This window comes from Podarcis raffonei, chromosome 10 (genome assembly GCF_027172205.1).
Source record: "Podarcis raffonei isolate rPodRaf1 chromosome 10, rPodRaf1.pri, whole genome shotgun sequence".
Classification (NCBI taxonomy): Eukaryota; Metazoa; Chordata; class Lepidosauria; order Squamata; family Lacertidae; genus Podarcis; species Podarcis raffonei.
Window position 1 is genome coordinate 72,535,396 of NC_070611.1, and position 13,588 is coordinate 72,548,983.

A 13,588-nucleotide genomic window follows, 5' to 3' on the forward strand; every position below is an offset into this window, starting at 1 on the left:
CAAGCACCTCTTGCCCCCCAGCTCCAGTTCTTAAAGTCTTCCCAGCTACTTCGCTGCTATCTGCCCTTATCACAGAATCGTAGAGGGACCCTGCGGGTCATCTAGTCTGACCCTCTTCAATCCCTGTCCTCACCACCACTTATTCCCAAACTTCTTTCTGTCTATCCTCCCGGTTGTCATTTGTGGGGCCCTGGGTACGGCGTCTAAACATTCTGGCCCTAGATACGTATTAAAATAGCGGTAGTAGACAAGAGTTGCGGTCATCACACGCAGGGCAGTTTGTGAGCTGACTGTACACTTCAGGGCTCTCTGCTTCCGTGCGGCGGCTTGCTTTGCAAAACCAAGTTTCTAGGCCTCATGCTTGTTGCTTTGAAAGGTGCTGCCGAAAAACCCTGAAGGGGACATGGCAATTCCATGAGGGTTTCAGCAGGCTGGCCCCACAGCACCTGTTGCTTCCTAGTTTTAATTCCTTCGGATTAATTCCCACGGCTGGCCCCTCTTAACTTTTAATGCCCGCCACCTTCCTGCTGCCGCCCCCCTTCCCCAAGTTGGCTCTTTGAACGTGCCGTTTCCCACCACTTAACCTGAGCGCAACTGCAATTTTTAAAGGGTTAAAATCGTCTTAAATAAATCTGGTGGTTTAGCTTCTGGAACAACTCCAAATTCAGAAGGAAATTCAGAAGTGTGTATGGTTCTGCCCGACGACTCTGCAACAGAAACCCCCGGAGACACGATCTGACCGTTGCTGTCCTTTTTTTGCTCGATTGAGCCGGTCCGTTTTGCCCGTGTGAAACTACGAGAGACCAAATTATCTGGGTATTGAAGTCCCGGGCCTTTGCCCTGCGTCCGAGCCATGGAGGAACCCTTTTGGCCCTCTCTCTCCCCTGGACATCCTGGGCCCAGCTGTGGATGGCTGGGGAGGGTCTCTCGCCTTCTCGGGACCCCCGGCACGCTCTCCTTAGCTGGGGCTGACCTGGCTGGAGGAAACCGAGGACACCTCTGTCTTCTGGGCTGAGCTGGACACGTCAGACTCATCGGTCATGGGTTTGCCACAAACTGTCTCCATGATGCAAGCCCGGAACTGGCAAGGAAAGGGAGTTGTTGTTAGCTCAAAAATGGAAAATGAGCGAGGTATCAAACAAAGAATAAAGGTAAAGGGACCCCTGACCATTAGGTCCAGTCGTGGCCGACTGTGGGGTTGCGGTGCTCATCTCGCTTTACTGGCTGAGGCAGCCGGCGCACAGCTTCTGGATCATGTGGCCGGCATGACTAAGCTGCTTCTGGTGAACCAGAGCAGCGCACGGAAATGCCGTTTACCTTCCCGCCGGAGCCGTACCTATTTATCTACTTGCACTCGATGTGCTTTTGAACTGCTAGGTTGGCAGGAGCAGGGACCGAGCAACGGGAGCTCTCACCGTCGTCACGGGGATTTGAACTGCCAACCTTCTGATCAGCAAGTCCTAGGCTCTGTGGTTTAACCCACAGCGCCACCCGTGTCCATAAACAAAGAATAATGGCAGCTTAAACTGATGGAATATGCGCAGTTTGCGGATCTAACATATAGAATAAGAGAGCAAGAAGGAAATACGTTTAAAGGAGATTGGAAAACGTTTATTGAATATATGGGAGCAAACTGTGTACGCTTGAAAACGTTGGCAGCATTCAGATAAATTCAACAGTGTAAATAAGTTTTGATGGATGCAATAATGGAATACTGAATGGTATAGTTTTTGTAAAACATGCAGGGATTTATGTTATGCAAAATGAACCATGGGAAGAGAAGAAGGGAAATCATTGATATTTTAAGGTTGTTTAAATGAATATTCTAAATTGTAAAACAGAAAATATTGTTTGTGTGTGTGTGTGTTTGTGTGTGTGTGTGTGTGTGTGTGTGTCCCTATTTTCCAGGGATTTGATCCTGGAATGTCCCACTTTTCCTTAAGTGGGAAATATCAGAAAATATTGGAGGGTATGGAGTTATGCGATCCCCAAGTCAAAAAGACAACTTAGAAGACATCTGAAAGCAGCCCTGGACTGTGAAGGTTTTTTTTTTAATGTTTAACATTTTATTGTGTTTTTATGCCAGCTCCATCTGGTACGCAGGCTGAGACCCCATCTGCCTGCAGACTGTCTGGCCAGAGTGGTGCATGCTTGGACTACTGCCATGCGCTCTACGTGGGGCTACCTTTGAAGGTGACGCGGAAACTGCAATTAATCCTGAATGTGGCAGACTGGTGACTGGGAGCGGCCACCGGGAACACATAACACCGGTCTTGAAAGACCTCCATTGGCTCCCAGTACGTTTCCGAGCACAATTCAAAGTGTTGGTGTTGACCTTTAAAGCCCTAAACGGCCTCAGACCAGGAAACCTGAAGGAGCATCTCCACCCCCATTGTTCTGCCCAGACACTGAAGTCCAGCTCCGAGGGCCTTCTGGCGGTTCCCTCCCTGCGAGAAGTGAGGTTACAGGGAACCAGGCAGAAGGCCTTCTTGGTAGTGGCACCCTCCCTGTGGAACGCCCTCCCACCAGATGTCAAAGAGAAAAACAACTACCAGACTTTTAGAAGACATCTGAAGGCAGCCCTGTTTAGGGAAGCTTTTAATGTTTAATAGGTTATTGTATTTTAGTGTTCTGTTGGAAGCCGCCCAGAGTGGCTGGGGAAACCCAGCCAGATGGGCGGGGTATAAATAATAAATTATTCTTATTCTTATTCTTATTCTTATTCTTATTCTTATTCTTATTCTTATTCTTATATATGATGGAAGCTGCCCAGAGTGGCTGGGGAAACCCAGCCAGATGGGCGGGGTATGTATGTATGTATAAATAATTAATTAATAATAATAATAATAATAATAATAATAATAATAATAATAATAATTACTATTAATGTTGGAAGCTTCCCAGAGTGGCTGGGGCAAACCAGTCAGATGGATGGGGTATAAACAGAGCTGTGATTCCCCAGCGGTTTGACCCCTGAAAGCCCACTCCATTGCCTCTCGAGACAAATGGGATGCCGGCAGTGAATGGCAACCTTGCAGCCCCGCCACGTTCTGCGCCCCTTTCCCTGCCTGCGGAGCGGCTGGCTGGCGACTCACCTGCTTGTTCATGAAGCAATAAATGATGGGGTTGTAGACGCAGGCGGACTTGGAGAAGAAGGCGGGGATGGTGACCAATCGCAGGTCCAGGCCGTGGTCCCGGTTGTTGACCATGTACATGGCGAGCGCGGCGTAGGGGACGTAGCAGAGGCAGAACGACCCCACCATCACCACCACCATCCGAGAGACCTCCCGCTCGGCCTTCTGGGTCGTGGCCGACTCCTGCTGCTGAGCGGCTACCTGGAGAAGGAGGGCAGGGGCCCGGAATGTGTCGTTTTCCCAGAGCTGTAGCACTGTAGCAATTGGAAGGGGGCTCCCCAAAGGCCATCCAGCCTGACCCGCTGCAACACTTGCTCGGCAGTGAACGGGTGGCCGATGCCCCCAGAACTACGCAGAGGCGTTCACTTGGTGGCTATCGGCGGCCGGGCGGGAGCACCATAGGGTGGGGTGCAGCCTAGCGCCGTGGGGGTGGTTCCATCAGCACAGCTGACGGCGGAACTCCCTGCCACAGGAGTGGCCGCCAATCTGACCGGCTTTGAAAGAGGATTAGACAAATTTGGGAAGAGGAGAGGGCTTCTGAATACTGGTTGCTGGAAACGGCAGCAAAAAAAGGCTATCCTGGTAGTTATTGGTGTGTTGTCAAGATGGGATTAGTCTGATTTCCTAATCAGCTGAAAGCATGAGGCTGGATGAATTGGAGACTTGAGGAAAGGTATCTGCAATGCTCATCTCGAAGAATATCTATTCACGATGCATTTATACAATTTCATCATTTGCTTGCTAGTTATCTCCCGCTTGGACTACTGCAATGCGTTCTCCGTGGGGCTACCTTTGAAGGTGACCTGGAAACTGCAATTAATCTAGAATGCGACAGCTAGACTGGTGACTGGGAGCGGCCGCCGGGACCACATAACGCCGGTCTTGAAAGACCTACATTGGCTCCCAGTACGTTTCAGAGCACAATTCAAAGTGTTGGTGCTGACCTTGAAAGCCCTAAACGGCCTCGGCCCAGTATACCTGAAGGAGCGTCTCCACCCCATCGTTCTGCCTGGACACTGAGGTCCAGCGCCGAGGGCCTTCTGGCGGTTCCCTCCCTGCGAGAAGTGAGGTTACAGGGAACCAGGCAGAGGGCCTTCTCGGTAGTGGCACCCGCCCTGTGGAACACCCTCCCTTCCTTCAGATGTGAAGGCAATAAGCAGCTATCTTATCTTTAAAAGACATCTGAAGGCAGCCCTGTTTAGGGAAGCTTTTAATATTTAATGCTGTATTGTTTTTAACACTTGATTGGGAGCCGCCCAGAGTGGCTGATGGGCGGGGTATAAATAATAAATTATTATTATTATTATTGATTACAGGCTTCCCATTTAGACGTTTGGTTGCACACAGCGAGAACAGTGGTACCTCGGGTTAAGAACTTAATTCATTCTGGAGCTCCGTTCTTAACCTGAAACCGTTCTTAACCTGAGGTACTACTTTAGCTACTGGGGCCTCCTGCTGCCGCCGCGCCGCCGGAGCACAATTTCTGTTCTCATCCTGAAGCAAAGTTCTTAACCTGAGGTACTATTTCTGGGTTAGCGGAGTCTGTAACCTGAAGTGTCTGTAACCCGAGGTACCACTGTACTGGGTTTGATCCAGCCGCAGGGACCCTTGTCTTTTTAGCGTCTCTTAAGAAATGGTGCCCCTGGGATGCCAACATCAACCTGGGGTCCAGCAGGGCTTTCCTGATGTACCTGCCAACTCTTGAGAAGAGGGGGTGTAGTACTTAGAGTGACAGATTAGGACCTGGGAGAGACCAGGGCTCAAATCTCCACACGGCCAGCTCCCTGGGTGACCTAGGGCGCTCGCCGCTCCCTGTCCGCCTCACCCTACCTCACAAGATTGTTGTGAAAGGGGTCAGAGGAGCTGGGCAGGAGGTACTTACGGCACGGAGGGCGCCCAGGAGCTGCGAGTAGGAGAAGACGATGAGAGTGAGGGGCACAATGAAGCAGAATATGAAGAGGAACCAGGTGTAGTATTCGCTCTTGTACTTGGTGCCAACTGTGTACCAGTCGGGGCCGCAGGAGCACTGCAGGCCTTCGGGGATGAACCTGAAAGGCAGAGGAGCAGGGGTGAGGGGAGGACATTGGCTTTGTAGGAGCATATTTCCAAAATATGGTTTTCCCAGTAGTGATGTATGGAAGTGAGAGCTGGACGATAAAAAAGGCTGATCGCCAAAGAATGGATGCTTTTGAATTCTGGTGCTGGAGGAGACTCTTGAGAGTCCCATGGACTGCAAGAAGATCAAACCTCTCCATTCTGAAGGAAATCAGCCCTGAGTGCTCCCTGGAAGGACAGATCCTGAAGCTGAGGCTCCAAGACTTTGGCCACCTCATGAGAAGAGAAGACTCCCTGGAAAAGACCCTGATGTTGGGAAAGATGGAGGGCACAAGGAGAAGGACAGAGGACAAGATGGTTGGACAGTGTTCTCGAAGCCACCAGCATGAGTTTGACCAAACTGCGGGAGGCAGTGGAAGACAGGAGTGCCTGGCGTGCTCTGGTCCAGGGGGTCACAAAGAGTCGGACACGACTAAACAACTAAACAACAACAATTTCCAAAATAACAACAACAAAGAGGCTAACAGCAGTGGATTAAGGCATATCAGTGCAATAAGACATAGAATTATAGAACTGTGAAATTGGAAGGGAATCACAGTTGAAGAATCCTTGAAATGTGGCCATGTCTTCTACAAACCTCCAAGGAAAGTCCACAACCTTTTCAGAGACTCCACTCCACTGTGGACCAGCCCTTATTGTCATAAATTCCTTTACCGAAGTTTAGTTGGAATCTCATTTCCTGTACCTCGAAGCCTGGGTTTTGCCTTCTCCATGGGGCAGCCCTTGAGATATTTGAAGATGGCTCTCAAATCTCCTCTCCCTCTCCTCTTTTTCAGGCTAAACATACCCAGCTCCTTCAACCGTTCCTCATAAGGCTTGGGCTGCATCTACGCAGCTATAAAAGAACGCTCTGGAAAAACTGGTTTCAAAGCTCACAATGGGAAATTTCATAGAGTTCCGGTTTCGGCTCTACAGCGCCATCTGTTGTCACAGTGTTATAATGAATATGTAACGCTTTATTTTCCCAGTACAATGGTACCTCTGATTACGTACTTAATTAGTTCTAGAGGTCCGTTCTTAACCTGAAACCGTTCTTAACCTGAAGCACCACTTTAGCTAATGGGGCCTCCCGCTGCCACTGCACCGCCATCGTGCGATTTCTGTTCTCATCCTGAAGCAAAGTTCTTAACCCGAGGTACTATTTCTGGTTAGCGGAGTCTCTAACCTGAAGCGTATGTAACCCGAGGTACCACTGTAGTGATGTATGGAAGTGAGAGCTGGACCATAAAGAAGGTTGATTGCCGAAGAATGGATGCTTTTGAATTCTGGTGCTGGAGGAGACTCTTGAGAGTCCCATGGACTGCAAGAAGATCAAACCTCTCCATTCTTAAGGAAATCAGCCCTGAGTGCTCACTGGAAGGACAGATCCTGAAGCTGAGGCTCCAATGCTTTGGCCACCTCATGAGAAGAGAAGACTCCCTGGAAAAGACCCTGATGTTGGGAAAGATGGAGGGCACAAGGAGAAGAGGACGGCAGAGGACGAGATGGTGGGACAGTGTTCTCAAAGAGACCAGCATGAGTTTGACCAAACTGCGGGAGGCAGTGGAAGACAGGAGTGCCTGGTGTGCTCTGGTCCAGGGGGTCACGAAGAGGCGGACATGACTAAACAACAACAACAACAGCTTCATCGTTTCCAGGCCCTTGACCATCTTGGTTGCCCTCCTCTGCACACCTTCCACCTTGCCAATATCCTTCTTAAATTGTGGTGCCCAGAACTGGACACAGTATTCCAGGAGGGATATGACCAAGGAAGAATAGAATTGGACTATGACTTCCCTTGAGCTGGACACTAGACTTCTGTTGATGCAGCCTAGAATAGTGATAGCTTTTTTTTGCTGCTGCATCACACGGTTGGCTGGGGTCCACCAAGACCACCAGATCTTTTTCCCATGTACTGCTAGTAAGCCAGGTGTCCCCCATCCTATGTCTTTAGGATGAGGAGATGACATTGAAAGAACTCAGGAGGGGGTTCCCATCCGTATGGAATTTCCCAGACATCTGGAATACTGCAGTCTGCAGAAGTGTCCGAGTGGAAATCAGAAAAACATCCAGGAAAATCTGGACATGGCAGCCCATGTTGGCGGTGCTGTTTTTGCTGATTCCCCATAAAAATAGCTCAAAAACTTTTCGCTTTTTGAAAAGTTGTCCCCGAGAGGGGGCAATGACAATAAAGATATTATTATTATTATTATTATTATTATTATTATTATTATTATTATTATTATTATTATTAAATATGGCAGCCCTGCTCAGGAGGGAACTCCCAGCAAGGGATCTGGGCGATCTGTTCAGCGCTAGAGGCGGATCCAAACAGCTTTCCAAGGAAGAACAGCATTTGCAACCTTTGCACCAGGAGCAAACTCACAACCGGTCCATAGACGTGTCATAACTAGCAGCCTTTCCCTCTAGAGTAGACCCTGAAGAAGAAGCGTCCTGTGTGACTCAGAAGCTTGCTGACTACTTTCAGTCGCTCCTGCTAATAGCTACTGCACAGACCGTAATATACAGCTAGAAGAACGGGAGAGGTTGTGGAATGAAGGTGTTAATTTTACAGCATGCAGGACGCTTCAGGAAAACGTTACGGAAATGATGTATAGGTGGTGTTTAACACCAGTTAAACTGGCCAAAAAGTACAGAACAAAAATTGAATGTTGGAAATGTAAGGGAAAGGAGGGTAATTTTAATAATAATAGACTTTATTCACATTAGCCCAACGGCCATGGCAACATAAAACAAGCAATATATACAGATAAAAAGACAGAAATGGGTAAAAAGGGCAATCAAATGACCAATATTATTGTTCAGATAGTGGCCCTTAATCTCATTGCACTCTCGATAAACCTAGCAAACTGCTGTTGTCTGATAATTTAGATCTGATAAAAGAAAAGGAGGGTCCTTTTTACCATATGTGGTGGATATATGGTAAAAGCTTTCTGGGAAATGATATACAATGAGCTAAAGAAAATGTTCAAAAACACTTTTGTTAAAAAACCGGAAGTGTTTTTTATTGGGGATAGTGGGTAGAGAGATACTGAGACAAGATAAAAAATTGTTCTTATGTGCAACAACTGCGGCGAGAATTTTGTTAGCCCAAAGATGGAAACAACAGGAGTTACCAGCAAAAGAAGAGAGGCAGATGAGGCTGATGGATTTTGCAGAACTGGCAAAACTGACAGGAAGAATCTGGAACCAGCGAGACCAAGCATTCCAAAAGGACTGGAACAAATTTATATTATACTTGAAAGACAACTGGAAGCAATTAACATCACTGGCAGGGTTATCTGAAGATTTGTAAGGTGAAATTGCTACCTAGTCAGGTTGAGTAATATAGTGTTTTAGGCAATGGTGTAACAAGGGGAGGAAACGAAGCAAAATGTAAAGATGCAAAGTTTAGTTTTGTGAACCGTCAGACGGGAGGGACGGAAGTCGTTAGGCTAAGAACAGCCAAAGAGATAAAATAATAGGGTACGATGTTACGCAATGTAATTATATTCAGGTAGGTAGCCGTGTTGGTCTGATGCAGTCGAAATAAATAAATCAAAAAATCAAAAAACTGTCCAGTAGCAAACTTAGTTGGTACTGTTTTGGGGGGGGTACAGGTTTTGGGAGACAGGAGGCAGGCGGGTGTGGAGGACTCCCTGGTCCTGAATGGGGTAACTGTGCCCCTGAAGGACCAGGTGCGCAGCCCGGGAGTCATTCTGGACTCACAGCTGTCCATGGAGGCGCAGGTCAGTTCTGTGTTCAGGGCAGCTGTTTACCAGCTCCATCTGGTACACAGAATGAGACCCTCCCTGTCTGCAGAAAGTCTTGCCAGAGGGGTGCATGCTCTAGTTATCTCCCGCTTGGACTACTGCAATGCGCTCTATATGGGGCTATCTTTGAAGGTGACCCGGAAACTACAACTAATCCAGAATGCGGCAGCTAGACTGGTGACTGGGAGCGGCCGCCGAGACCATATAACACCGGTCTTGAAAGACCTACATTGGCTCCCATTCCGTTTCCGAGCACAATTCAAAGTGTTGGTGCTGACCTTTAGAGCCCTAAATGGTCTCAGCCCAGGAAACCTGAAGGAGCGTCTCCACCTCCATCGTTCAGCCTGGACACTGAGGTCCAGCGCCGAGGGCCTTCTGGCGGTTCCCTCACTGCGAGAGGCCAAGTTACAGGGAACCAGGCAGAGGGCCTTCTCGGTGGTGGCCCCCGCCCTGTGGAACGCCCTCCCACCAGATGTCAAAGAGGAAAACAACTACCAGACTTTTAGAAGACATCTGAAGGCAGCCCTGCTTAGGGAAGCTTTTAATGTTTAATAGGTTATTGTATTTTAGTGTTCTGTTGGAAGCCGCCCAGAGTGGCTGGGGAAACCCAACCAGATGGGCGGGGTAGAAATAATAAATTATTATTATTTATTATTATTACTGGACAATTTTTAAAAATATTTTAATTTATTTTGAATGTGGTTATATGTAAAACCAATAAAAATCACACACACACAGAGACAGGCTTCCAGTCTATGGACCTTCTCCCCAATCTGGGCATCGGAAGACCCCCTCGCTTCCCCCCTCACCTGCTCCACCCAAAAAATGGTGGGATTGAAACTCCGATGCCAATGAACCAAGTCGCTGCCACCACCAGAAGAGCGTGTTTGGAGTTGAAGCGGAAATTCCCGAAGGGCTTGCAGATGACGATGTAGCGTTCGAAGGCGAGGAAGGCCAAGGACCAGCCGGTGACCAGCCCTGGGGTGTGTGGGGAGACAGAAACGGACAAGGGTTGGTGAAGATCAGCAGCCAGCCAGGCCCCCAAGGGCACGACACGCAAGGAAAAAGGGACAGGGAGGGAGAAGGAAAAACGCCAGGGGAGGAATTACAGTCCTCCTGCATGCCAGTTGGTTGCAGTGTGGTGCTGTTGGGGGTTCTTCAGGGATTCTCTGGGCTGGACTAGATGAGCCTTGGGGCTCCCTCACAAGTCTCCAATTCTATTATTCTGATATACCTGAAGGAGCGTCTCCACCCCCATCGTTCAGCCCGGACACTGAGGTCCAGCTCTGAGGGCCTTCTGGCGGTTCCCTCCCTGTGAGAAGTGAGGTTACAGGGAACCAGGCAGAGGGCCTTCTCGGTGGTGGCACCCACCCTGTGGAACGCCCTCCCACCAGATGGGAAATAAACAACTATCTGACATTTAGAAGACATCTGAAGGCAGTTTTTAATGTCTGATGTTTTAATGTATTTTTAATCTTTTGTTGGGAGCCGCCCAGAGTGGCTGGGGAAACCCAGCCAGATGGGCAGGGTATGAATAATAAATTATTATTATTATTATTATTATTATTATTATTATTATTATTATTATGATGATGCGATTGAGAGTCCTTTAAGTGTACTGAAAAGGCAAGGAAGAGGAGACGTGAACCAGAGTCCCCAACAAAGGCCAGACGTTCTTCCGCTGCCATTCTCCGCGGGCTGGGCTGGATGACCTTTGAGGGACCCACCCGACACTGCAACTCTATTCTACTCCGCTCCTCCTCCGGGGCTTTTACCTGCCACCGAGCCCAGGAAGGCCTCCAGGGCGCAGATGTGCCTGCCGAAGAAGAAGTAGCCCTGCGAGCTGGCCAGGAAGACGGTGAAGACGGAGAAGACACAGAAGAGGAACCCGGCGAAGGAGATGTTGACCAGGATGTAGTTCAGCGGCTGGCGGAGCTTCTTGTATTTGACGGTGACCACCAGGATGATGGCGTTGAGGGGCGTCCCGGCGAAGAAGACGAAGCCCATGAAGGCCGTCTGGAAGTAGAAGGCCCACATTGGGGCGATGTGGTACTGGGGTCCATCCCAGGGACCCACCTTGGAGATGTTCTCAAAGAGGTAGAAGTCTTCTTCGCCGGACATCGTCCCTGGTGGCGCCGCGGGGACCGAGATCTGCCCGAGGGGCCCCTGCCCTCCTGTTATAGGAGGACGGAGGGGGCAATCCACTTAGAGGCTCGGCCCGGGATCAGGCACTAATCCTGATCATCCCAGAGGCAAACTGGAGGATTGAGGGCATCTAAGACCCTTACCTGCTGTCCCTTAAGCCCCTCTCAGGGGATAATCTTGTTTGCTGTCCAGATCGGAGCCGATTGCGAGGGACTCTTCGGGATGGCAGAGGGCAAGGCGACGCAGAGCCGTATTTCCCCCGTTCGCTTCCCAGGAAGCCTCTCTCAAAAGCACTTTGTAGAATCGTAGAGTTGGGGGACCCTCAGCGGTCATCTATCCCAACCCCCTTGCGATGCGGAGAATCTCAGCTGTAGCAGAAATTACCGGGAAGATCAGAAACCAAGATGATAATAAATTTAGTAAAGGATGGTTCTTACTAAAAGGAACACTGTAAAGAATTAAAAACGTTGGCAGGATTTTTTAAAAAAACCGCTTGCAGTGTGACAAGAACTATGGTGAGAACTGAGCGTTCAGGAAATATGGAGAATGTTATTCGATGCAGTCGGCAAAAAATAACTATGGAACCCATGGAGGGAAGTCAAGGGATTCAGAGAATCCTATGTATATTTTATTATGATTTACATGTGATTTTAATTGTTATATATAAAACTGAATTTGAAAGAGAGAGAGAGAATCGCAGCTATAGCATAGGAACCCAAATGGGACATCCAGAATTGGGATCAGAAGCTGGGGCGGCTTCTGTAAATTTGGGGTGTCCCGCTCGAAACGGGACAGTTGTGCTTTTTGCTTTCGTATCCCCTTCTCTTCTCCAGGCCAAATAAACCCAACTCCCTCAACGGTCCTCGCTCTCTCTCCCCATTCACTCTCCACCCCACTACTGGAAACTGAATTCCCTCGACTTTATCAATGCACACGACGTACATTTGAAGCACACATTATTTCCCTCCGAGTACAGTCATACCTCGGGTTACAGACGCTTTGGGTTGTGTGATTTTGGGTTACACACCGTGCCGAACCCGGAAGTACTGGAATGGTTACTTCTGGGTTTGGGCGTTTGTGCATTTGCAGAAGCGCTAAATCGCGCTTTGCATATGCACAGAAGTGCCGAATTGTGCTTTATGCATGCGCAGAAGTGCCGAATTGCAACCCGCACGTGCACAGACGCATGGGTCGCAGGTTGCGAACGCTGCGGGTTGCGAATGTGCCTCCCGCACGGATCACGTTCACGACCCAAGCATCCACTGTAATCCCAGGAAGTGTAGTTGCCTAAGGGTGCTGGGAACTGTAGCTCAGGCGGACTACAGTTCCCAGCACTCTTTGCAGGGAACGGTGTGCTTCATGACGATTTGTGCCCAGGATGCAACTGGGCTGGTTATACGCGACTCCACTTTTAATACAGTTCGTACCTGCGAAAATTTCAGGGCAGGCAGACTGCTTTAGATCCAACCAGTCCATGACCTGCAGTTTCCTGTTGAAATCCTGTAGCTATTTCTGCCACAAATGTTTTCCACTGCGTTCTCTCCCCTGTTCCCCTTTAGATGCTCTGTAGCTCATGAGAGTCCCTCTAGACGGCAAGAACGAGTTAACATTGGGGGTAGCATTGCAGAACTACAAATAAAGTGGAATAATTTTATAAAGTGTTTAGGTCAAAATGGTCAAAGGCCTGGAAACAATGCCTTATGAGGAACGGCTAAGGGAGCTGGGCATGTTTAGCCTGGAGAAGAGGAGGTTAAGGGGTGATATGATAGCCATGTTCAAATAGATAAAAGGATGTCACATAGAGGAGGGAGAAAGGTTGTTTTCTGCTGCTCCAGAGAAGCGGACACGGAGCAATGGATCCAAACTACAAGAAAGAAGATTCCACCTAAACATTAGGAAGAACTTCCTGACAGTAAGAGCTGTTCGACAGTGGAATTTGCTGCCAAGGAGTGTGGTGGAGTCTCCTTCTTTGGAGGTCTTTAAGCAGAGGCTTGACAACCATATGTCAGGAGTGCTCTGATGGTGTTTCCTGCTTGGCAGGGGGTTGGACTCGATGGCCCTTGTGGTTTCTTCCAACTCTATGATTCTATGATTCTATGAAGTTTTTAATGCTTGATATTTTATCGCTTTTTTATTCTGTTGGGAGCCGCCCAGAGTGGCTGGGGAAACCCAGTCAGATGGGTGGGGTATAAATCTATTATTATTATTATTATTATTATTATTATTATTATTATTATTACAGTGGTACCCTGGTTCTCAAATGCCTTGGTACTCAAACAACTTGGAACCCAAACACTGCAAACCTGGAAGTAAGTGTTCTGGTTTGCGAACTTTTTTCAGAAGCTGAACATGCTCTGTTTTGAGTGTTACGCTTCCGTTTTGGGTGCCACACTTCTCTGTTTGAGTGTTACACTGAGGTCTGTCTGTTTTTGCTATTTATTT

General features: G+C 48.6%; 1 protein-coding gene across 1 annotated transcript; it reads right to left on the bottom strand.

Moving 5' to 3' along the window:
* Positions 1–548: 548 nt before the first annotated feature.
* Positions 549–11,152, bottom strand: OPN1SW (opsin 1, short wave sensitive). Its single transcript, XM_053407061.1, has 5 exons — positions 10,777–11,152; positions 9,811–9,979; positions 5,017–5,182; positions 3,096–3,335; positions 549–1,081 (listed from the first exon to the last, which is right to left on the bottom strand). The coding sequence occupies exons 1-5, from the start codon at positions 11,120–11,122 to the stop codon at positions 959–961; spliced, it is 1,044 nt and encodes a 347-aa protein (XP_053263036.1). The 5' UTR covers positions 11,123–11,152; the 3' UTR covers positions 549–958.
* Between the last annotated feature and the right edge of the window lie 2,436 nt (positions 11,153–13,588).

Excerpts from the sequence above, each read along its gene's own strand:
- OPN1SW (XM_053407061.1), bottom strand. The coding sequence starts at position 11,122 with ATGTCCGGCGAAGAAGACTTCTACCTCTTTGAGAACATCTCCAAGGTG. Across the intron at positions 9,980-10,776 it reads CTTCCTGGGCTCGGTGGCAG|GGCTGGTCACCGGCTGGTCC; the intron begins GTAAAAGCCCCG and ends CACACACCCCAG. Across the intron at positions 5,183-9,810 it reads CCATTTTTTGGGTGGAGCAG|GTTCATCCCCGAAGGCCTGC; the intron begins GTGAGGGGGGAA and ends TCTGCCTTTCAG.